A 24,365-nucleotide genomic window follows, 5' to 3' on the forward strand; every position below is an offset into this window, starting at 1 on the left:
GTGTTAGAATGGCCAAGTCAAAGTCCAGACCTGAATCCAATCGAGAATCTGTGGAAAGAACTGAAAACTGCTGTTCACAAATGCTCTCCATCCAACCTCACTGAGCTCGAGCTGTTTTGCAAGGAGGAATGGGAAAAAATGTCAGTCTCTCGATGTGCAAGACTGATAGAGACATACCCCAAGCGACTTACAGCTGTAATCGCAGCAAAAGGTGGCGCTACAAAGTATTAACTTAAGGGGGCTGAATAATTTTGCACGCCCAATTTTTCAGTTTTGGATTTGTTAAAAAAGTTTGAAATATCCAATAAATGTCGTTCCACTTCATGATTGTGTCACACTTGTTGTTGATTCTTCACAAAAAAATACAGTTTTATATCTTTATGTTTGAAGCCTGAAATGTGGCAAAAGGTCGCAAAGTTCAAGGGGGCCGAATACTTTCGCAAGGCACTGTAGAGAGGATTTGTATTTGATTTGTTCCACACTGAACACAGAGGAAGTACAGACATCTACAGACAAATCACAATATGACACTACTACAGTTTACTAGTCTGATCACAATATGACACTACTACAGTTTACTAGTCTGATCACAATGTGACACTACTACAGTTTACTAGTCTGATCACAATATGACACTACTACAGTTTACTAGTCTGATCACAATATGACACTACTACAGTTTACTAGTCTGATCACAATATGACACTACTACAGTTTACTAGTCTGATCACAATGTGACACTACTACAGTTTACTAGTCTGATCACAATATGACACTACTACAGTTTACTAGTCTGATCACAATATGACACTACTACAGTTTACTAGTCTGATCACAATATGACACTACTACAGTTTACTAGTCTGATCACAATATGATTACTACAGTTTACTCGTCTGAATGTCTGGTTCGTCTCTGCTACTTTGCCACTTCGCGAGTAAAGACTAAAAACACACACAGGCTGACAGGCTAACAAAGTAGCCGGCTAACATGCTAACAGGCTAGCACACTAAGGAAAGCAAACAAACACAAATGTAACATCACACAAAGAACCAAGTGGATCCTACATAACTGGAAGAAAAATAAAAACATATTTTTTCTTAAAGAGTGTACTTTGGCACCTACCATTAGAAGTTGAGAAAGAGAGGCCCACCATATTCCAATGTTAGGACAAATACATTCATATTTTTCATTAATCTGACTAAAAGGTGGAAAAAGTGGTGAGGTGTGAACCCCAAGGGATATAGAATTGGGAATTCCAATCCTACACCCCTCCCTCCCTCCCATGTGTGTTATCTCTCCTAGCTCTCTCTTTCTCTGAGGGGAGGGATGAAGATGGTTGTGTGTGTATGTTTTGTGTGTGTGTTTACACAGCGAGCCTTTCCCAGGTGCTACATGATCCCTGGGATTACAGTAGACACACACACACACACACACACACACACACACACACACACACACACACACACACACACACACACACATGAGTGAGTCTGTTTCACTGCTGCCTCATAGGTAAAGCATTCAGATAAGCTGTCCATATCAGCTCGCCCCATCGTCTCTCCGAAGAGAAAGAGACAATGTTCTCTTTGTCTGTCTTTCGAGCCCACTGCTCTCTCAGCCCACTGCTCTCTCAGTCTCCAAGCCCACTTCTCTCTCAGCCCACTGCTCTCTCAGTCTCCAAGCCCACTGCTCTCTCAGCCCACTGCTCTCTCAGCCCACTGCTCTCTCAGTCTCCAAGCCCACTGCTCTCTCAGCCCACTGCTCTCTCAGCCCACTGCTCTCTCAGCCCACTGCTCTCTCAGTCTCTCAGCCCACAGCTCTCAGTCTCTCAGCCCACTGCTCTCTCAGCCCACTGCTCTCTCAGTCTCCAAGCCCACTGCTCTCTCAGCCCACTGCTCTCTCAGCCCACTGCTCTCTCAGCCCACTGCTCTCTCAGTCTCTCAGCCCACAGCTCTCAGTCTCTCAGCCCACTGCTCTCTCAGCCCACTGCTCTCTCAGTCTCCAAGCCCACTGCTCTCTCAGTCTCCAAGCCCACTGCTCTCTCAGCCCACTGCTCTCTCAGCCCACTGCTCTCTCAGCCCACTGCTCTCTCAGTCTCTCAGCCCACTGCTCTCTCAGTCTCTCAGCCCACTGCTCTCTCAGCCCACTGCTCTCTCAGTCTCTCAGCCCACTGCTCTCTCAGCCCACTGCTCTCTCAGCCCACTGCTCTCTCAGTCTCTCAGCCCACTGCTCTCTCAGTCTCTCAGCCCACTGCTCTCTCAGCCCACTGCTCTCTCAGTCTCTCAGCCCACTGCTCTCTCAGTATCTCAGCCCACTGCTCTCTCAGTCTCTCAGCCCACTGCTCTCTCAGCCCACTGCTCTCTAAGGGATGGTTCCTATCTAGCCTGTTCCAGACTCTTCCATGTACTATCAGGTGGAATGGACATGCACATCCACACTTAATACATCCACAGACAATAAGAAGGAAACAACCCAGTCTGTTCATCAGAAACTGGACTGCTCTGGAGAGACAGATGTTTTCTGTAGGTAGCTATGACGACACAAGCCTCCCAGTCATCAGAAACTGGACTGCTCTGGAGAGACAGATGTTATCTGTAGGTAGCTATGACGACACAAGCCTCCCAGTCATCAGAAACTGGACTGCTCTGGAGAGACAGATGTTATCTGTAGGTAGCTATGACGACACAAGCCTCCCAGTCATCAGAAACTGGACTGCTCTGGAGAGACAGATGTTATCTGTAGGTAGCTATGACGACACAAGCCTCCCAGTCATCAGAAACTGGACTGCTCTGGAGAGACAGATGTTATCTGTAGGTAGCTATGACGACACAAGCCTCCCAGTCATCAGAAACTGGACTGCTCTGGAGAGACAGATGTTATCTGTAGGTAGCTATGACGACACAAGCCTCCCAGTCATCAGAAACTGGACTGCTCTGGAGAGACAGATGTTTTCTGTAGGTAGCTATGACGACACAAGCCTCCCAATCATCAGAAACTGGACTGCTCTGGAGAGACAGATGTTTTCTGTAGGTAGCTATGACGACACAAGCCTCCCAGTCATCAGAAACTGGACTGCTCTGGAGAGACAGATGTTTTCTGTAGGTAGCTATGACGACACAAGCCTCCCAGTCATCAGAAACTGGACTGCTCTGGAGAGACAGATGTTTTCTGTAGGTAGCTATGACGACACAAGCCTCCCAGTCATCAGAAACTGGACTGCTCTGGAGAGACAGATGTTTTCTGTAGGTAGCTATGACGACACAAGCCTCCCAGTCATCAGAAACTGGACTGCTCTGGAGAAACAGATGTTATCTGTAGGTAGCTATGACGACACAAGCCTCCCAGTCATCAGAAACTGGACTGCTCTGGAGAGACAGATGTTTTCTGTAGGTAGCTATGACGACACAAGCCTCCCAGTCATCAGAAACTGGACTGCTCTGGAGAGACAGATGTTATCTGTAGGTAGCTATGACGACACAAGCCTCCCAGTCATCAGAAACTGGACTGCTCTGGAGAGACAGATGTTTTCTGTAGGTAGCTATGATGACACAAGCCTCCCAGTCATCAGAAACTGGACTGCTCTGGAGAGACAGATGTTATGGGTGGGTGGTTTGCTCTTTGGTCAGACAATAAGATATCGACATCTCATCTGGAGTGAGTCAAAAGAGAGTTGATTTACCTCGTGGCACCTGAATCTTAAAATTCTCAATGTTATCTGTAGGTAGCTATGACGACACAAGCCTCCCAGTCATCAGATACCTGAACGCACATGTACACATGATGGAGAGAGGACAGTGTATTCACCACACACAATATCTAGTTGTTTTTCCCATTCTTTTTTTGTGTCAACCTAAATTATTTTAATTACATGATATCCGCATGTGGTTGTATTGTTTTTAAATGGTCAAATACATCTCCCCTCCTCCTTCCCTTCCCCTTCTCACCTCCCCTCACTCCTTCCCCCCCCCTCTCCAGCTCAGATTCCAAGAATGTCCAGAGTGTGAATGTTGTCATCTCCCAGAGAGAGAGAGAGAGAGAGAGGGGGGGGGGGGGGGAGAGAGGGGGGGGAGAGAGAGAGAGAGAGAGGGGGGAGAGAGAGAGAGAGAGGGGGAGAGAGAGAGAGACGGAGAGAGAGAGAGAGAGAGAGGGGGGGGGGAGAGAGAGAGAGAGAGGGGGGAGAGAGAGAGAGAGAGGGGGGGAGAGAGAGAGAAAGAGAGGGGGGAGAGAGAGAGAGAGAGAGGGGGAGAGAGAGAGAGAGTGAGAGAGAGAGCGAGAGAGAGAGAGAGAGAGAGAGAGAGAGAGAGAGAGAATGTTTGGACAGCACATCACCACCAGGACAGCTGATAACAGCGGTTGCCAGATTGGGGAATGTCCTGTCAATTGGATTACATTAGAGAATATTGAGTATGATTTTCCCTCTGATTGAGTTTACAATAGAATCGGGCAACACTGGATATCAGTATTCCTCGGCACTAATACATAGTGTAAAAGTACTGTTAATACTGCTAGTATAGGGATGAAAACATTTGGTTTGGTATAGTCTGAGGCAGAATGTGCAAAGCTGTCATCAAGGGTGGCTACTTTGAAGAATCTCAAATTAACATATATTTAGATTTATTTAACACTTTTTTGGTTACTACATGATTCCATGTGTTATTTCATAGTTTTGATGTCTTCACTATAATTCAACAATGTAGAAAAACCCTGGAATGAGTAGGTGTGTCCAAACTTTCGACTGGTACAGTACCTACGCAAGCACATGTGCCCACACACTGTACTGCATACTGCAATATCTCAAAATGTCAATCACTACAGTAATGCATACAGGAGTACTCTCACTCAGGGCGCCACGGTTGTGTCAGGTTGGCTGGATGTCCTTTGGGTGGTGGACCATTGTTGATACACATGGTAACCCGTTGAGCGTGAAAAACACACTCTCACAAGTGCACAAAAACACACACACACACACAGGCACCACTCTCTCTCCCTCCCTCTCAATTTAAGGGGCTTTATTGGTATAGGAAACATATGTTTACATTGCCAAAGCAATGCAATGTCTCACTTTCATTCACACACCCACTCCACCACTCCCTAAACCCAGCACTCCACCACTCCCTAAACCCAGCACTCCACCACTCCACCACTCCCTAAACCCAGCACTCCACCACTCCACCACTCCCTAAACCCAGCACTCCACCACTCCACCACTCCCTAAACCCAGCACTCCACCACTCCCTAAACCCAGCACTCCACCACTCCACCACTCCCTAAACCCAGCACTCCACCACTCCACCACTCCCTAAACCCAGCACTCCACCACTCCACCACTCCCTAAACCCAGCACTCCACCACTCCACCACTCCCTAAACCCAGCACTCCACCACTCCACCACTCCCTAAACCCAGCACTCCACCACTCCACCACTCCACCACTCCCTAAACCCAGCACTCCACCACTCCACCACTCCCTAAACCTACCACTCCACCACTCCACCACTCCCTAAACCCAGCACTCCACCACTCCCTAAACCCAGCACTCCACCACTCCACCACTCCACCACTCCACCACTCTGTAGACTAGCTGCTCTCCCCTCTGATACACAGGCCTGGCCTGTAGACTAGCTGCTTCCCACTCTAATACACAGGCCTGACCTGTAGACTAGCTGCGTCCCCCTCTGATACACAGCCCTGACCTGTAGACTAGCTGCTTCCCACTCTAATACACAGGCCTGACCTGTAGACTAGCTGCTTCCCACTCTAATACACAGGCCTGACCTGTAGACTAGCTGCGTCCCCCTCTGATACACAGGCCTGACCTGTAGACTAGCTGCTTCCCACTCTAATGCACAGGCCTGACCTGTAGACTAGCTGCTTCCCACTCTAATACACAGGCCTGACCTGTAGACTAGCTGCTTCCCACTCTAATACACAGGCCTGACCTGTAGACTAGCTGCTTCCCACTCTAATACACAGGCCTGACCTGTAGACTAGCTGCTTCCCACTCTAATACACAGGCCTGACCTGTAGACTAGCTGCTTCCCACTCTGATACACAGGCCTGACCTGTAGACTAGCTGCTTCCCACTCCAATACACAGGCCTGACCTGTAGACTAGCTGCTTCCCACTCTAATACACAGGCCTGACCTGTAGACTAGCTGCTTCCCACTCTAATACACAGGCCTGACCTGTAGACTAGCTGCTTCCCACTCTAATACACAGGCCTGACCTGTAGACTAGCTGCTTCCCACTCTGATACACAGGCCTGACCTGTAGACTAGCTGCTTCCCACTCTAATGCACAGGCCTGACCTGTAGACTAGCTGCTTCCCACTCTAATACACAGGCCTGACCTGTAGACTAGCTGCTTCCCACTCTAATACACAGGCCTGACCTGTAGACTAGCTGCTTCCCACTCTAATGCACAGGCCTGACCTGTAGACTAGCTGCTTCCCACTCTAATACACAGGCCTGACCTGTAGACTAGCTGCTTCCCACTCTAATACACAGGCCTGACCTGTAGACTAGCTGCTTCCCACTCTAATACACAGGCCTGACCTGTAGACTAGCTGCTTCCCACTCTAATACACAGGCCTGACCTGTAGACTAGCTGCTTCCCACTCTAATACACAGGCCTGACCTGTAGACTAGCTGCTTCCCACTCTAATACACAGGCCTGACCTGTAGACTAGCTGCTTCCCACTCTAATACACAGGCCTGACCTGTAGACTAGCTGCTTCCCACTCTAATACACAGGCCTGACCTGTAGACTAGCTGCTTCCCACTCTAATACACAGGCCTGACCTGTAGACTAGCTGCTTCCCACTCTAATACACAGGCCTGACCTGTAGACTAGTGAACATGCAGTCAACCATCTGTCCATTGAAGAGGAGGAAGATGAGGAAGAGAAGAGTGACTTTCTCACTATCTGGCAAAGAACAGAAAATGCTTCTTTCTACCTCTAGACAGCCTTCATCCATTCATCACTCTCTCTTTCTTTCTCTGTTTTTCATTCCCTCCCTAAATCTCTCCCCCCCCTCCCTCCAGCCCGTGGGGTGGCATGGAGGAGTTGAGTCAGCCGTTTAGCAGACAAAGAGTCCAGTGATCTAAGTCTCATTCAGTATAATAGAGGTCTGCTATCTGCACTCTACCCCATGATATCAGCACATAGATATGTGACTGTGTCTAACAGACAGGCTGGCTTCCTATGATGGGGCAAGAAAACACGCACGCACGCAGGCACACACACACACATACACACACACATACAGATACACACACACACACACACACACACACGCACGCAGGCACACACACACACACACACACACACACACACACACACACACACACACACACACACACACGCACACACACACACACACACACGAAAAATAGTAGCCTCTTTGTCTGCCTATGCAAGTTATTGGTCATGTAGGGGGGGGCTTGATTGAGTACTGTGTTGGTCAGAGTAACAGGGGGTCCCCCGGAACACTGGAGCTCACTCATGACCTCATAACGTCTGACCCCTGACCTCTGCGCTGACCTTGAATGTGTCCCAAAAGGCAGCCTATTACTTTTATAGTGCACAACTTTTGACCAGAGCCCATAGGGTACTATGTAGGGAATAGGGGGCCACTTGGTCTGCAGACCTTGTCTCAGTCTGTCAGACGGTTAGGAAGGAAACAGAGTAGGAACACCTAGACGCTGATCCAAGGTCAGTTTCTATTCTTCCACTCTGATGGTTAAGGATACGATTTGGAGGGGTATGCTGAGACTAGATCTGTGGCTGAAAGGGTCAAGTCTACCCACTAGTCAGTACTGCACGGCTCAGATACTGTCCATGTGACTGTACCAAGAGAGAGCTGAGTTGACAGCTAACAAGTCACAGCCTGTAACTGTCAGGTCCAAAAACCATGCAAATCATATCACAATGAGTTTAATGACAGGGTGAGAATACTAACGTCAGCATCAGGTTTGATGACAGCAGTGATATTTCACACAAAAAGCTGTTGATGCAGATTCATTATGAGAAGTAAACTTCTGAACCCCCTCTCCCACTTTCTCTACCCCCCCACTCCCTCTCTCTTCCTGTCCCCCTGTCTCCCTCCCTCGCTAATCTAACATAGCAGGTGTAAAATAAACACCTGAGCAGGGTCGGCAAGAGCATCTGATTTTCAAGCTTTGCCTCATCTCTGCTTTTCCCTGAAAAATGGATGAAGGTGTTTATTTCAACCCCACTGAGGGTGCTCCCTTTCCGTTCCTCCCTCCTCTCTCTCCCTCCCTACATCTCTCCCTGCTTCTCTATAACCCTCTGTCTCCCTCCCTACATCTCTCGCTGCCTCTCTATAACCCTCTCTCTCCCTCCCTACATCTCTCCCTCGCTCTCTATAACCCTGTGCTAACTTCAATTCATATTTAAAATCAGTCCTGCTAACTTCAATTCATATTTAAAATCAGTCCGGCTAACTTCAATTCATATTTAAAATCAGTCCTGCTAACTTCAATTCATATTTAAATTCAACCTGCTAACTTCAAGTCATATTTAAAATCAGTCCTGCTAACTTCAATTCATATTTAAAATCAGTCCTGCTAACTTCAATTCATATTTAAATTCAACCTGCTAACTTCAATTCATATTTAAAATCAGTCCGGCTAACTTCAATTCATATTTAAAATCAGTCCTGCTAACTTCAATTCATATTTAAAATCAGTCCTGCTAACTTCAATTCATATTTAAATTCAACCTGCTAACTTCAATTCATATTTAAAATCAACCTGCTAACTTCAAGTCATATTTAAAATCAGTCCGGCTAACTTCAATTCATATTTAAAATCAGTCCTGCTAACTTCAATTCATATTTAAATTCAACCTGCTAACTTCAAGTCATATTTAAAATCAGTCCTGCTAACTTCAAGTCATATTTAAAATCAGTCCTGCTAACTTCAATTCATATTTAAATTCAACCTGCTAACTTCAATTCATATTTAAAATCAGTCCGGCTAACTTCAATTCATATTTAATTTCAACCTGCTAACTTCAATTTGTATTTAAATGCAACTGTGCTAACTTCAATACATATTTAAATTAAACTGTGCTAAATTCAATACATATTTAAAATCAGTCCTGCTAACTTCAATTCATATTTAAATTCAACCTGCTAACTTCAATTCATATTTAAAATCAGTCCGGCTAACTTCAATTCGTATTTAATTTCAACCTGCTAACTTCAATTTGTATTTAAATGCAACTGTGCTAACTTCAATACATATTTAAATTAAACTGTGCTAAATTCAATACATATTTAAAATCAGTCCGGCTAACTTCAATTCATATTTAAATTCAACCTGCTAACTTCAATTCATATTTAATTTCAACCTGCTAACTTCAATTTGTATTTAAATGCAACTGTGCTAACTTCAATACATATTTAAATTAAACTGTGCTAAATTCAATACATATTTAAAATCAGTCCGGCTAACTTCAATTCATATTTAAATTCAACCTGCTAACTTCAATTCATATTTAAAATCAGTCCGGCTAACTTCAATTCATATTTAATTTCAACCTGCTAACTTCAATTTGTATTTAAATGCAACTGTGCTAACTTCAATACATATTTAAATTAAACTGTGCTAAATTCAATACATATTTAAAATCAGTCCTGCTAACTTCAATTCATATTTAAATTCAACCTGCTAACTTCAATTCATATTTAAAATCAGTCCGGCTAACTTCAATTCATATTTAATTTCAACCTGCTAACTTCAATTTGTATTTAAATGCAACTGTGCTAACTTCAATACATATTTAAATTAAACTGTGCTAAATTCAATACATATTTAAAATCAGTCCGGCTAACTTCAATTCATATTTAAATTCAACCTGCTAACTTCAATTCATATTTAATTTCAACCTGCTAACTTCAATTTGTATTTAAATGCAACTGTGCTAACTTCAATACATATTTAAATTAAACTGTGCTAAATTCAATACATATTTAAAATCAGTCCGGCTAACTTCAATTCATATTTAAATTCAACCTGCTAACTTCAATTCATATTTAAAATCAGTCCGGCTAACTTCAATTCATATTTAATTTCAACCTGCTAACTTCAATTTGTATTTAAATGCAACTGTGCTAACTTCAATACATATTTAAATTAAACTGTGCTAAATTCAATACATATTTAAAATCAGTCCTGCTAACTTCAATTCATATTTAAATTCAACCTGCTAACTTCAATTCATATTTAAAATCAGTCCGGCTAACTTCAATTCATATTTAATTTCAACCTGCTAACTTCAATTTGTATTTAAATGCAACTGTGCTAACTTCAATACATATTTAAATTAAACTGTGCTAAATTCAATACATATTTAAAATCAGTCCGGCTAACTTCAATTCATATTTAAATTCAACCTGCTAACTTCAATTCATATTTAATTTCAACCTGCTAACTTCAATTTGTATTTAAATGCAACTGTGCTAACTTCAATACATATTTAAATTAAACTGTGCTAAATTCAATACATATTTAAAATCAGTCCGGCTAACTTCAATTCATATTTAAATTCAACCTGCTAACTTCAATTCATATTTAAAATCAGTCCGGCTAACTTCAATTCATATTTAATTTCAACCTGCTAACTTCAATTTGTATTTAAATGCAACTGTGCTAACTTCAACACATATTTAAATTAAACTGTGCTAAATTCAATACATATTTAAAATCAGTCCTGCTAACTTCAATTCATATTTAAATTCAACCTGCTAACTTCAATACATATTTAAATTAAACTGTGCTAAATTCAATACATATTTAAAATCAGTCCGGCTAACTTCAATTCATATTTAAATTCAACCTGCTAACTTCAATTCATATTTAATTTCAACCTGCTAACTTCAATTTGTATTTAAATGCAACTGTGCTAACTTCAATACATATTTAAATTAAACTGTGCTAAATTCAATACATATTTAAAATCAGTCCGGCTAACTTCAATTCATATTTAAATTCAACCTGCTAACTTCAATTCATATTTAAAATCAGTCCGGCTAACTTCAATTCATATTTAATTTCAACCTGCTAACTTCAATTTGTATTTAAATGCAACTGTGCTAACTTCAATACATATTTAAATTAAACTGTGCTAAATTCAATACATATTTAAAATCAGTCCGGCTAACTTCAATTCATATTTAAATTCAACCTGCTAACTTCAATTCATATTTAAAATCAGTCCGGCTAACTTCAATTCATATTTAATTTCAACCTGCTAACTTCAAGTCATATTTAAAATCAGTCCGGCTAACTTCAATTCATATTTAAATAAACTGTGCTAACTTCAATACATATTTAAATTAAACTGTGCTAACTTCAATACATATTTAAATTAAACTGTGCTAACTTCAATTCATATTTAAATTAAACTGTGCTAACTTCAATACATATTTAAATTCAACTGTGCTAACTTCAATACATATTTAAATAAACTGTGCTAACTTCAATACATATTTAAATAAACTGTGCTAACTTCAATACATATTTAAATAAACTGTGCTAACTTCAATACATATTTAAATAAACTGTGCTAACTTCAATACATATTTAAATTAAACTGTGCTAACTTCAATACATATTTAAATAAACTGTGCTAACTTCAATACATATTTAAATAAACTGTGCTAACTTCAATACATATTTAAATAAACTGTGCTAACTTCAATACATATTTAAATAAACTGTGCTAACTTCAATACATATTTAAATTCAAACATCACATTCCTCAAAAGCCTGAGAGAGCATGTCTTTGTGTCAAATTGTATTCTACTGGTCTCAGCATACACAAACTGTAACACAATCAACGTAAACGCACACACACGCACGCACGCACGCAGACACGCACGCACGCACACACCCACCCACGCACGCATACACGCACGCACGCACACACACGCACGCACGCACGCACGCACGCACACAGCCTCTTCATTTTCTGGAACGATCTTTGGAATGTGTGGTATTCCCACCTGTGACACAGAGAGGTCGTGATATGACTATACAGGTCAGATGTATTATGTAGACCAGAGAGGTCAAGGTGTGACTATACAGGTCAGATGTATTATGTAGACCAGAGAGGTCAAGGTGTGACTATACAGGTCAGATGTATTACGTAGACCAGAGAGGTCAAGGTGTGACTATACAGGTCAGATGTATTATGTAGACCAGAGAGGTCGTGATATGACTATACAGGTCAGATGTATTACGTAGACCAGAGAGGTCAAGGTGTGACTATACAGGTCAGATGTATTACGTAGACCAGAGAGGTCAAGGTGTGACTATACAGGTCAGATGTATTATGTAGACCAGAGAGGTCGTGATATGACTATACAGGTCAGATGTATTACGTAGACCAGAGAGGTCAAGGTGTGACTATACAGGTCAGATGTATTACGTAGACCAGAGAGGTCAAGGTGTGACTATACAGGTCAGATGTATTACGTAGACCAGAGAGGTCAAGGTGTGACTATACAGGTCAGATGTATTACGTAGACCAGAGAGGTCAAGGTGTGACTATACAGGTCAGATGTATTACGTAGACCAGAGAGGTCAAGGTGTGACTATACAGGTCAGATGTATTATGTAGACCAGAGAGGTCAAGGTGTGACTATACTGGTCAGATGTATTACGTAGACCAGAGAGGTCAAGGTATGAATACAGAGATCAGATCAGAGTGTTTCATGTCACTCTGTATTATTCTGGCCTCTATAATGATATACTGTATGTTGTGTCTCTATAAGGATATACTGTATGTTCTGTGTCTGCTAAACCTTTCCATATGCTCACAGACACATTGAAGAGACAATTACCATGATTCAGCACAGACAGCCTGGGATGATAAGGGGATGATGAGTGGATGAGGGGATGATGTGGGAATGTGCCCCAAATGCCACCCTATTTCTTTAAAAGTGCACTACTTTGACAAGAGATTTATGAGTTCTGGTCAAAAGTAGTGCACATAAATAGGGTGGCATTTGTGATGCATACAATCCCACCAATGCTATGTGCCTCTGAGGGGTCAACCTCAACCTTTCCCCTCCCTGCTCACACTCCCACCTGATGCTCCTGGACACACACACACACACACACACACACACACACACACACACACACACACACACACACACAGGGCATTAGGCCATTACACTATTTCTCCATTCTCTAGGCTTGGCTTTTTGCTCACACAGATCCTGCTGTGTTTGCTTTACAAACGGATGATTCCTTGGCTTGTTTTCAGCCAAGAGGAGAGAAGAAAAGGAGAGAGGAAGAGGGAGGAAAGGAAGAGGAGAGAGGTAGAGAAGAGAGGAAGATCAAGAGGTAGAGAGGAAGAAGAGAGAGTATGAGGTGGGAGGAAGAGGGTAGAGGGAGAGAAGAGAAGAGGAAAGGAGAGGTAAATGAGAGATAGAGGAGAAAGGAGAAGAAGGGAGGAAAAGGAGGAACATGAGGGAGAGGAGGATAGAGAATAGAGGAAGAGGAGAGAGAAAGAGGGCTGAAGAGAAGCTAGTAACAGAGCGGTGAAGAAGAGAAGGACAGAAGAGGAGGAGTGAGGAAGAGGAAGAGAGAGAGGGAGAGAGAGAAGAGGAGGAGGGAGGGAGAGGGAGAGAACAGAGTAAGAAGAGAGAGGAGGAGAAGGAGGGAGGGAGGAAGAGGAAGATGTAACTCGTAAACCTGTCACCTGAGCAGCTTCCTGTACTTGTGCTACTTTCATTACAGTTCCTTCTCATCCATGTGTGTCCCTGCCTGCCTGGCTGGTTGGAAGGCTGTGGGTGCTGGAGCTGGGTGTCACGACTTCCCCCGAAGTTGGCTTCCCTGCCTGTTCGGGCGGTGCTCGGCGGTCGTCCTACTAGCCGCTACCGATCCCTTTTTCGTTTGTCTGTTGGTTTTGTCTTATTAGTTTCAGCTGTGTGTATTTTGGTTTAATTAGCTTCCCTATATGTAGTAGTTTGACCCGCCCTTGTTTTGTGCGGGATTGTCTTTTGTTACGTGTGTACATATTAGGTGGTGGTGTATTTTATTTTCTATACTGGACACCCTGTGGTTTTGGGTTGTCTGGTATAGTGTCCTGCGCCCTGTATTGTATTGGGCTTATCAGTTTGGTGTGCAATAGTAAAGCACTTTACTTCGTTACTCTCTCTCTGCGTCTGATTCCTGCACACACACCTAGTCCCGCGTGACACTGGGCCTGAGATCCTGCTCTGGGTTTCACAATGCTCTAACCCTCCAAATTCTGCTAGTGGACCAGAGTCAGACCTGGGTTCAAATACTATTTGAACTCTTTTAAAAATGAGTGTTTTCTCTTGTCTGCCTAGAGTGCCAGACTTGTGAGTTTTGCACTCTTGTGACTATTCTATTGGTTCCATTGTGCCATCCAGGCAAGTTCAATCAAGTCCAGATAAAGTATTTGAAATTATTTTGAACCCAGATTACTGTACTAGTTACTGTACTGGTTACTGTACCTCCACTACAGAGTGTGGTTAGAGAGAACTGAGTCAGGGAAACGTGTGAGGCCAATAAAAAGATTTTCTCTGATTTATGAGGAGTCAGACCCAGTGGTGAGGGACCGAGGGGCTGGTTTCTCTGACCCAGTTGTAATGCACAGACAGACAGTAGACACTACAATCCAGGGCTGCTTCCCAAATGGCACCCTATTCCCTATATAGTCCACTCCTTTAGACTAGGGTACATAGTGACTACTTTTGTGATTCACACCAAAAGATTATCATGAATTGCCCCCATGTCTTAACGTCCATCTCAAGGCAATGTGACCTTGGATTAGAGGACCAGGGAGATAGTATTTCAGGAATAACAATTTATTTTTTTCTGTTTGTTTGGCCAAAGCTCATGATCATAGTCTGAGAACAAGGTAAGGGGAAGAATAACACTAACAGAGCCTGTGGGTGATCTAGCTCTGTACTACTACAACACACACACACACACACACACACACACACACACACACACACACAGCCGTGCCAAGCCTGCAAGTACCCAAACAGTGTGACATCCAGGACGTCTTAAAGACACAAACCTTTCGCTGTGGGAGACCTGACAGAGCTGATCTCTTTATAACCTTTATGTTATAAACAGACAGAGAGAGAGAGAGAGAGAGACGTGGTCCAACAACAAGCCCCAACCAGTGCAAGAGAAATTGAAAACCAACCCGTGTCTACAAACCCCTATCCCACACAGACTCAAAAGGCTTCTTTTCAAAACGTCATGAGAACGTATTGTAGTTGAGAGTGAGGTATCAACATCAAAATGATTATCTTTCACTCAACGGAAACTGGAAGTTGTAGTTGGAGAGAGAATGCATTGGTCATGTCACAGTAAAACAGCTTGGGAGATGGAAGCAGCTGCAGACAAATGGTGTTAGGGCTGAGGCCCATTCCAGAAGTGCTGCTCCTTTCCCATGTGGCCTTGTCCACTTCCATTCACAGATTTAGCTGTAAATGACAGGATACAGGTGTGGGCCTAACTAAGAAAGTAATAGCCTTTCCTCTGCAGAACTAGTATTACTTATCCAGTGACGACCCGTCATTCAGGGCAGGTGGGGCAGAGCCATCTGTTTTGAGCCTCACTAAAAAAAGGTTTGTTGCCTGTTTGCATGTTACTTTGGCAATAATATGTGTCACATATCAGTTTGCAAAATTTAAAAAAATAAAATAAAAATAAAAATCTTTGAGTTGATAAAGCCGTATAAAAACTATATTTTTTTGCTTTCTTGAGTCAGGCAGCTCCAAAATGCAGGTGTTTTAGCCCAGCTCAGTGCTTTCTGTGGTGCTGGGGCAGCTAATGGTAAATACAGAGCATAGGGGTTGGTAATGTTCTCTAGTTGCGCCATGATTGGCTCAGTGTTCTGTCACTCATGGGAACACTACGTCACCGCCAAGTCTAGGGGTAGAGCTTGAAAATTCAAGCCCCTTGGGTGCTGCCATAGAGTTACAGTAGAAGTATCCATCCAAGAAGGCTCAAGGTCATTGGTCACAGATACAATTATGTCAATGCTTTGATTGGACAGATCATGTCTACATCATACTTTCAAAATCTTAGTTAGCAAGCTAGCAGTCATCATATCGTCATGAATCAAGTCGACAATCTACTGGCAAATCCTTTTCAATCCTTGTCATATGAAAATAAATTCCGAAGATAAATTATTGATAAAACGTGTAAGTGCTCATCGGCCATTAGACATAAACATTACACAAGTTGGAAATCGCAAATTCAACAATGATTAGTTTGGAAGGAATCAGTGGCTGACTGCAAGCATTGCAATGCAACCACTAGCCTTCTATTCAGTGCAGTGGGTGTGTGGTCCAAGTCTGAGTTTAAGGGTATCTTTTCCAAGCTTAAAATGATAAACATTCAACTTTGGCCATGCTGTCAATCCAGCATGACTCCTGCCGCGTTCAAAACAACTGGAAACTTGGAACTGGGAAATCTCAGGGTTCAGCAAGTTCAAGACAGCTGAAAAGTAGCTCCGACTGGGAAAATACATTTTCCACATCCAACTCGGAATTCCAAGTCAGGAACCTCTTTCTGGAGCTCCTTATTGTAAGATCTTTCATTCTCTGCTTATATGCCCCCTTTATTTATCATATGGTTCTGACTTGGTGTACAGGGAGAATACTGTAAGAGCAGCCCATGTTCTGAATTCTGTAACTGTACATTTCAAAAGTGCTGAACAAATAGTTGTATTGACTACGTCTGTCCTAGCTCGCTCATTAATGTCTTAATAATCGAAATAACAGATTGCCTCTTATTCGCATGTTGTTCCCTTATGCCATAGTTTGAACATCTCAATTGTCAGTAGAAACCACAGTTGTTTAAGCAAGTCAGCCATATCAGCTATGTTTTTTTAAATGCAGTAAATGAGGCTGAATGAAGTGTTTCGGTGCAAGACAAGGCTCCGTTGATAGCCAGGTGTAGCAGTGGTAAGATGTTTGGACTGCTGTTGGGACTCTGCTGATGGGACAGCTTTATGTAGGCCCTAACAGTTTGTGGGCATCATTTGTCACCGTTATAGTGAAATGACTTTATTGTTTAGTTTTGTGTTGTGTAGTGGTTGTGTTGTGTAGTGGTTGTGTTGTGTAGTGGTTGTGTTGTGTAGTGGTTGTGTTGTGTAGTGGTTGTGTTGTGGTCGTGGTTGTGTAGTGGTTGTGTTGTGTAGTGGTTGTGTTGTGTAGTGGTTGTGTTGTGTAGTGGTTGTGTTGTGTATGGGTTGTGTTGTGGTTGTGTTGTGTAGTGTAGTGGTTGTGTAGTGGTTGTGTTGTGTAGTGGTTGTGTTGTGTATGGGTTGTGTTGTGGTTGTGTTGTGTAGTGTAGTGGTTGTGTAGTGGTTGTGTTGTGTAGTGGTTGTGTTGTGTAGTGGTTGTGTTGTGTAGTGGTTGTGTTGTGGTCGTGGTTGTGTAGTGGTTGTGTTGTGTAGTGGCTGTGTTGTGTAGTGGTTGTGTTGTGTAGTGGTTGTGTTGTGGTCGTGGTTGTGTTGTGGTCGTGGTTGTGTAGTGGTTGTGTTGTGTAGTGGCTGTGTTGTGTAGTGGTTGTGTTGTGGTCGTGGTTGTGTAGTGGTTGTGTTGTGTAGTGGCTGTGTTGTGTAGTGGTTGTGGTTGTGTAGTGGTTGTGTTGTGTAGTGGTTGTGTTGTGTTGTGTAGTGGTTGTGTTGTGTTGTGTAGTGGTTGTGTTATGTTGTGGTTGTGTTATGTTGTGGTTGTGTAGTGGTTGTGTTGTGTAGTGGTTGTGTTGTCTTGTGTTGTGTAATGGTTGTGTTGTGTAGTGGTTGTGTTGTGTAGTGGTTGTGTTGTGTAGTGGTTGTGTTGTGTAGTGGTTGTGTTGTGGTCGTGGTTGTGTAGTGGTTGTGTTGTGTAGTGGTTGTGTTGTGTAGTGGTTGTGTTGTGTAGTGGTTGTGTTGTGTAGTGGTTGTGTTGTGTATGGGTTGTGTTGTGGTTGTGTTGTGTAGTGTAGTGGTTGTGTAGTGGTTGTGTTGTGTAGTGGTTGTGTTGTGTAGTGGTTGTGTTGTGTAGTGGTTGTGTTGTGGTCGTGGTTGTGTAGTGGTTGTGTTGTGTAGTGGCTGTGTTGTGTAGTGGTTGTGGTTGTGTAGTGGTTGTGTTGTGTAGTGGTTGTGTTGTGTTGTGTAATGGTTGTGTTGTGTTGTGTAGTGGTTGTGTTATGTTGTGGTTGTGTTATGTTGTGGTTGTGTAGTGGTTGTGTTGTGTAGTGGTTGTGTTGTCTTGTGTTGTGTAATGGTTGTGTTGTGTAGTGGTTGTGTTGTGTAGTGGTTGTGTTGTGTAGTGGTTGTGTTGTGTAGTGGTTGTGTTGTGGTCGTGGTCGTGTAGTGGTTGTGTTGTGTAGTGGTTGTGTTGTGTAGTGGTTGTGTTGTGTAGTGGTTGTGTTGTGTATGGGTTGTGTTGTGGTTGTGTTGTGTAGTGTAGTGGTTGTGTAGTGGTTGTGTTGTGTAGTGGTTGTGTTGTGTAGTGGTTGTGTTGTGTAGTGGTTGTGTTGTGGTCGTGGTTGTGTAGTGGTTGTGTTGTGTAGTGGCTGTGTTGTGTAGTGGTTGTGTTGTGTAGTGGTTGTGTTGTGGTCGTGGTTGTGTTGTGGTCGTGGTTGTGTAGTGGTTGTGTTGTGTAGTGGCTGTGTTGTGTAGTGGTTGTGTTGTGTAGTGGTTGTGTTGTGGTCGTGGTTGTGTAGTGGTTGTGTTGTGTAGTGGCTGTGTTGTGTAGTGGTTGTGGTTGTGTAGTGGTTGTGTTGTGTAGTGGTTGTGTTGTCTTGTGTTGTGTTGTGTAGTGGTTGTGTTGTGTAGTGGTTGTGTTATGTTGTGGTTGTGTTATGTTGTGGTTGTGTAGTGGTTGTGTTGTGAAGTGGTTGTGTTGTCTTGTGTTGTGTAGTGGTTGTGTTGTGTAGTGGTTGTGTTGTGTAGTGGTTGTGTTGTGTAGTGGTTGTGTTGTGTTGTGTAGTGGTTGTGTTGTGTAGTGGTTGTGTTGTGTAGGGGTTGTGTTGTGTAGTGGTTGTGTAGTGGGCGTGTTGTGTAGGGGTTGTGTTGTGTAGTGGTTGTGTAGTGGTCGTGGTTGTGTAGTGGTTGTGTTGTGTAGTGGCTGTGTTGTGTAGTGGTTGTGTTGTGTTGTGTAGTGGCTGTGTTGTGTAGTGGCTTGCCCCACCAAGATTTACAAGCTAAAATCGCCACTGCACTTACCCAGTTCTATCAGATCCGTGGAGGAGAGTACATGAAGGCAGAGAAGGACAGAACTTATACTGAACGGAGCACAGCGCTGGTGCGGGAATGCTAGGATAAAACGTATCGCTGCCTGCAGCGTTGGTGGGGGAATGCTAGGAGAAAACGTATCGCAAGCGTTGGAGGGGGAAGGCTAGGGGAAAACGTATCGCTGCCTGCAGGGTTGGTGCGGGAAGGCTAGGGGAAAACGTATCGCTGCCTGCAGGGTTGGTGCGGGAAGGCTAGGAGAAAACGTATCGCTGCCTGCAGTGTTGGAGGGGGAAGGCTAGGAGAAAACGTATCGCTGCCTGCAGTGTTGGAGGGGGAAGGCTAGGAGAAAACGTATCGCTGCCTGCAGTGTTGGAGGGGGAAGGCTGGGAGAAAACGTATCGCTGCCTGCAGTGTTGGAGGGGGAAGACTAGGATAAAACGTATCGTTGCCTGCAGTGTTGGAGAGGGAAGGCTAGGAGAAAACGTATCGCTGCCTGCAGTGTTGGAGGGGGAAGGCTAGGAGAAAACGTATCGCTGCCTGCAGTGTTGTAGGGGGAAGACTAGGATAAAACGTATCACTGCCTGCAGTGTTGGAGGGGGAAGGCTAGGATAAAACGTATCGCTGCCTGCAGTGTTGGTGGGGGAAGACTAGGAGAAAACGCATCGCTGCCTGCAGTGTTGGAGGGGGAAGACTAGGAGAAAACGTATCGCTGCCTGCAGTGTTGGAGGGGGAAGACTAGGAGAAAACGTATCGCTGCCTGCAGTGTTGGAGGGGGAAGGCTAGGAGAAAACGTATCGCTGCCTGCAGTGTTGTAGGGGGAAGACTAGGATAAAACGTATCACTGCCTGCAGTGTTGGAGGGGGAAGGCTAGGATAAAACGTATCGCTGCCTGCAGTGTTGGTGGGGGAAGACTAGGAGAAAACGCATCGCTGCCTGCAGTGTTGGAGGGGGAAGGCTAGGAGAAAACGTATCGCTGCCTGCAGGGTTGGAGGGGGAAGACTAGGAGAAAACGTATCGCTGCCTGCAGTGTTGTAGGGGGAAGACTAGGAGAAAACGTATCGCTGCCTGCAGTGTTGGAGGGGGAAGACTAGGAGAAAACGCATCGCTGCCTGCAGTGTTGGTGGGGGAAGGCTAGGAGAAAACGTATCGCTGCCTGCAGTGTTGGTGGGGGAAGGCTAGGAGAAAACGTATCGCTGCCTGCAGTGTTGTAGGGGGAAGACTAGGAGAAAACGTATCGCTGCCTGCAGTGTTGGTGGGGGAAGGCTAGGAGAAAACGTATCGCTGCCTGCAGTGTTGTAGGGGGAAGACTAGGAGAAAACGTATCGCTGCCTGCAGTGTTGGAGGGGGAAGACTAGGAGAAAACGCATCGCTGCCTGCAGTGTTGGAGGGGGAAGGCTAGGAGAAAACGTATCGCTGCCTGCAGGGTTGGAGGGGGAAGGCTAGGATAAAACGTATCGCTGCCTGCAGTGTTGGTGGGGGAAGGCTAGGATAAAACGTATCGCTGCCTGCAGTGTTGGTGGGGGAAGGCTAGGATAAAACGCATCGCTGCCTGCAGTGTTGGTGGGGGAAGGCTAGGAGAAAACGTATCGCTGCCTGCAGTGTTGTAGGGGGAAGACTAGGAGAAAACGCATCGCTGCCTGCAGTGTTGGAGGGGGAAGGCTAGGAGAAAACGTATCGCTGCCTGCAGGGTTGGAGGGGGAAGGCTAGGATAAAACGTATCGCTGCCTGCAGTGTTGGTGGGGGAAGGCTAGGATAAAACGTATCGCTGCCTGCAGTGTTGGTGGGGGAAGGCTAGGATAAAACGTATCGCTGCCTGCAGTGTTGGTGGGGGAAGGCTAGGATAAAACGCATCGCTGCCTGCAGTGTTGGTGGGGGAAGGCTAGGAGAAAACGTATCGCTGCCTGCAGGGTTGGAGGGGGAAGGCTAGGAGAAAACGTATCGCTGCCTGCAGTGTTGGAGAGGGAAGGCTAGGATAAAACGTATCGCTGCCTGCAGTGTTGGAGGGGGAAGGCTAGGATAAAACGTATCGCTGCCTGCAGTGTTGGTGGGGGAAGGCTAGGATAAAACGTATCGCTGCCTGCAGTGTTGGAGGGGGAAGGCTAGGATAAAACGTATCGCTGCCTGCAGTGTTGGTGGGGGAAGGCTAGGATAAAACGTATCACTGCCTGCAGTGTTGGTGGGGGAAGGCTAGGAGAAAACGTATCACTGCCTGCAGCGTTGGAGTGGGAAGGCTAGGATAAAACGTATCGCTGCCTGCAGTGTTGGTGGGGGAAGGCTAGGATAAAACGTATCACTGCCTGCAGCGTTGGAGTGGGAAGGCTAGGATAAAACGTATCGCTGCCTGCAGTGTTGGAGGGGGAAGGCTAGGATAAAACGTATCGCTGCCTGCAGTGTTGGAGGGGGAAGGCTAGGATAAAACGTATCACTGCCTGCAGCGTTGGAGTGGGAAGGCTAGGGGAAAACGTATCGCTGCCTGCAGTGTTGGAGAGGGAAGGCAAGGAGAAAACGTATCGCTGCCTGCAGGGTTGGAGGGGGAAGGCTAGGAGAAAACGTATCGCTGCCTGCAGGGTTGGTGGGGGAAGGCTAGGATAAAACGTATCACTGCCTGCAGCGTTGGAGTGGGAAGGCTAGGGGAAAACGTATCGCTGCCTGCAGTGTTGGAGGGGGAAGGCTAGGATAAAACGTATCACTGCCTGCAGCGTTGGAGTGGGAAGGCTACGGGAAAACGTATCGCTGCCTGCAGTGTTGGAGAGGGAAGGCTAGGAGAAAACGTATCGCTGCCTGCAGGGTTGGAGGGGGAATGCTAGGATAAAACGTATCGCTGCCTGCAGTGTTGGAGGGGGAAGGCTAGGGGAAGGGTTGGGAGACGATTTGCACCGCTTACGAAGACAAGTCAAACTAAACACAGTAAGGTGGTAAACCGACAATCATTCCAAGTATTCTGGACGATCACATTTTTCTAAAGCCTATGGCCAACGGACAGCGCACTTAGTCCATAGTAATATAAAAATTATTCCAACAATCCAATTCTCTGCAAAGGGCTGTTCTGATGTTTACTAAGTTGTCAACAAAATTGTGAGAATCCTAAACAGGCAATTACACTACAGTTAGCCTCTCTACAATTAGCCTTCTCTATGCATTAATAATAAACTGAGTTTGTGTAGCAGTATGGCAGCAGTTCCCATGTCAAAAAACAGTGAAATTAAAGTTGCAATTTATGCACATATCCCTATTGGTTGGTTTAAAAAACCCAGTTGCATAACTTTGAAATAATAGCTACATAATAGCTTACTTTGTGTCATTTCACACTATGGATTAACTTGAAATGAAAAGTGGATTAAGACTGACACTTACATCTGTTGTTGGTGTCCATCCCGGTGGAAGTAATGGATGAGAGAGAGGTGGTTTCCTGGGCTCATCCGGAGACTGTGACGGAGAGCAGCTCCATGTGAGACCGCGCTGACAGCTACACTTGATACATAGCAGACTCCCTTTCTCTCTTTCTCTCTCTCTCTCTCTCTCTCTGCCTCTCTCAATGAAGTTGCAGAGAAATGAACAGTCCGCTCTTTGCTGGGTCCTAAAGCTAGTACCCTCATAGAGCAGTATGGGAATAACCCTTCCTACCTATCTCTAACTGCAAAAAGGTCTGAGTCTTGGTGGCACAGATGGTTGTGGGTTCACCCCATGATGCAGAAGTACAACTTACATATACACACACATATTCATTCATTCATTGATTCCATTGACAGTCACATACACATGAAAACATCATTTTATTGGAATAAATGATACATGATGTAACTGTAAATAGCTATGAAAAGGATATAGTTACAGTATGTTTTGTAGTTTCAAATTAAAACGAATTATACATTTGATCAAATAAGACCCGGACTAAGAATGCATCCCTGTACTGAACACGTTTTCAGCCCAGGAGTAGGATCAATACGTCTCAAAGGAACCAACCGTCTGAATATTGTGTTATGAATGTTCATCTGCAACCTACGTGTTGTGACTCTGGGTACGTCTTCATAACTGCAAACAACTGTAGCCTACAACTGTATGTTAACCAAGCTGCACACTTCTCATTTCATGTCCGCAATACAAACTGTATTTAATGTTTGTTCATGCAAATGTTCCAAGAGGAATACGTATTCGTAGTTCAACTAAAGACGGACATTATCCCCGTGTGTAAGCAATAGTGTTCCCTCTATCACAACGCTACAGCAGGTACGTCTAGCATGTGTTCGTTTTCCTGACAGTGAATACATCCAGTCTGTAGCCTGTCGTTGTGTGAATAGTTATCATATCTGATGGAGCAAAAATCCTTATTTTGTACCGTACACATTCACAATGTGAAGCAATGTTTTCATTCTCAGAAAAATCATTTCATGATGTCATTGGAATACAGGTATGATGTCATTCAAATATAGGTATGATGTCATTAAAAGATGGGCATGCTGCCAGTATCACTGTTAACCACAAGATACAAGTAGTAAAGTAGAAGGAGAAATGATCATCAATGAGCATCCATTTAAAAAACATAAGCATTGTGTGTTTATTCGTCCATCCATTAATTAATTCATTCATTCATTCTGATAAAGTGGTGCAAATGATATCTACATTCTAGTCACTTAGTTTGCTGGTGCTGCACACTCATAATGTATAAAATCATCCACAATAGTAAGGCAAAGCCAAAAGTCTCCTGACCTTTGTGTCTCTCCCTCTGTCTCTCTCTCTTTTGACCCTGGGCAGTGGTGGGGAGGGTTTAGTTCAGTCTGTGGCAGTGAAATTACACATTCCCCCTGTCTGTCTGTCTGTCTGTCTGTCTGTCTGTCTGTCTGTCTGTCTGTCTGTCTGTCTGTCTGTCGCAACTCTCTCATTCTGATGTACGACCTCTCTCACGCCATCGCTCTCTGTCTCTGTTGTCATTAACAGTTTCTCTCTCTCTCTCTCTCTCTTTTCTAATTTTCTCTCTCTCCATGGTTAGAAGAGTCGGGCCTGTTTCTTCATTTCATTTCTCTTCCAGAGAGCCAGCCGGTCAAACTCTGTCAAGTTCATCCCAAACACCTGTAGGAACTCCTCGGGACTCAGATGACGCTGGAAGACAGA

The 24,365-nt window shown here is 44.3% G+C and overlaps 2 protein-coding genes across 6 annotated transcripts in view; both read right to left on the reverse strand.

Annotated features, from left to right (window-relative positions):
- Positions 1-22,783, reverse strand: part of LOC110487776 (actin filament-associated protein 1-like 1) — a 71,434-nt gene extending 48,651 nt beyond the window's left edge. Inside the window, exon 1 of one of the 2 annotated variants that reach the window (XM_036943285.1) lies at positions 22,611-22,783. In XM_036943285.1, the coding sequence (XP_036799180.1) occupies positions 22,611-22,629 (19 nt within the window). In that variant the 5' untranslated portion in view covers positions 22,630-22,783. Of the gene's footprint in view, positions 1-1,125; positions 1,255-22,610 lie in introns of those variants that run through there. The other variant, XM_036943284.1, reaches the window with a different exon arrangement.
- Positions 22,784-23,010: 227 nt separating this feature from the next.
- LOC110487772 (actin-binding LIM protein 3) overlaps positions 23,011-24,365 on the reverse strand; it is a 127,886-nt gene continuing 126,531 nt past the window's right edge. For all 4 annotated transcript variants that reach the window (XM_036943288.1, XM_036943287.1, XM_036943286.1 and 1 more), the window contains one exon: positions 23,011-24,353. In XM_036943288.1, coding sequence (XP_036799183.1) covers positions 24,240-24,353 — 114 coding nt within the window. In that variant the 3' untranslated portion in view covers positions 23,011-24,239. The remainder of the gene's footprint in view (positions 24,354-24,365) is intronic.

The sequence above is a fragment of the Oncorhynchus mykiss genome, chromosome 14 (assembly GCF_013265735.2).
Source record: "Oncorhynchus mykiss isolate Arlee chromosome 14, USDA_OmykA_1.1, whole genome shotgun sequence".
Taxonomy (NCBI): Eukaryota; Metazoa; Chordata; class Actinopteri; order Salmoniformes; family Salmonidae; genus Oncorhynchus; species Oncorhynchus mykiss.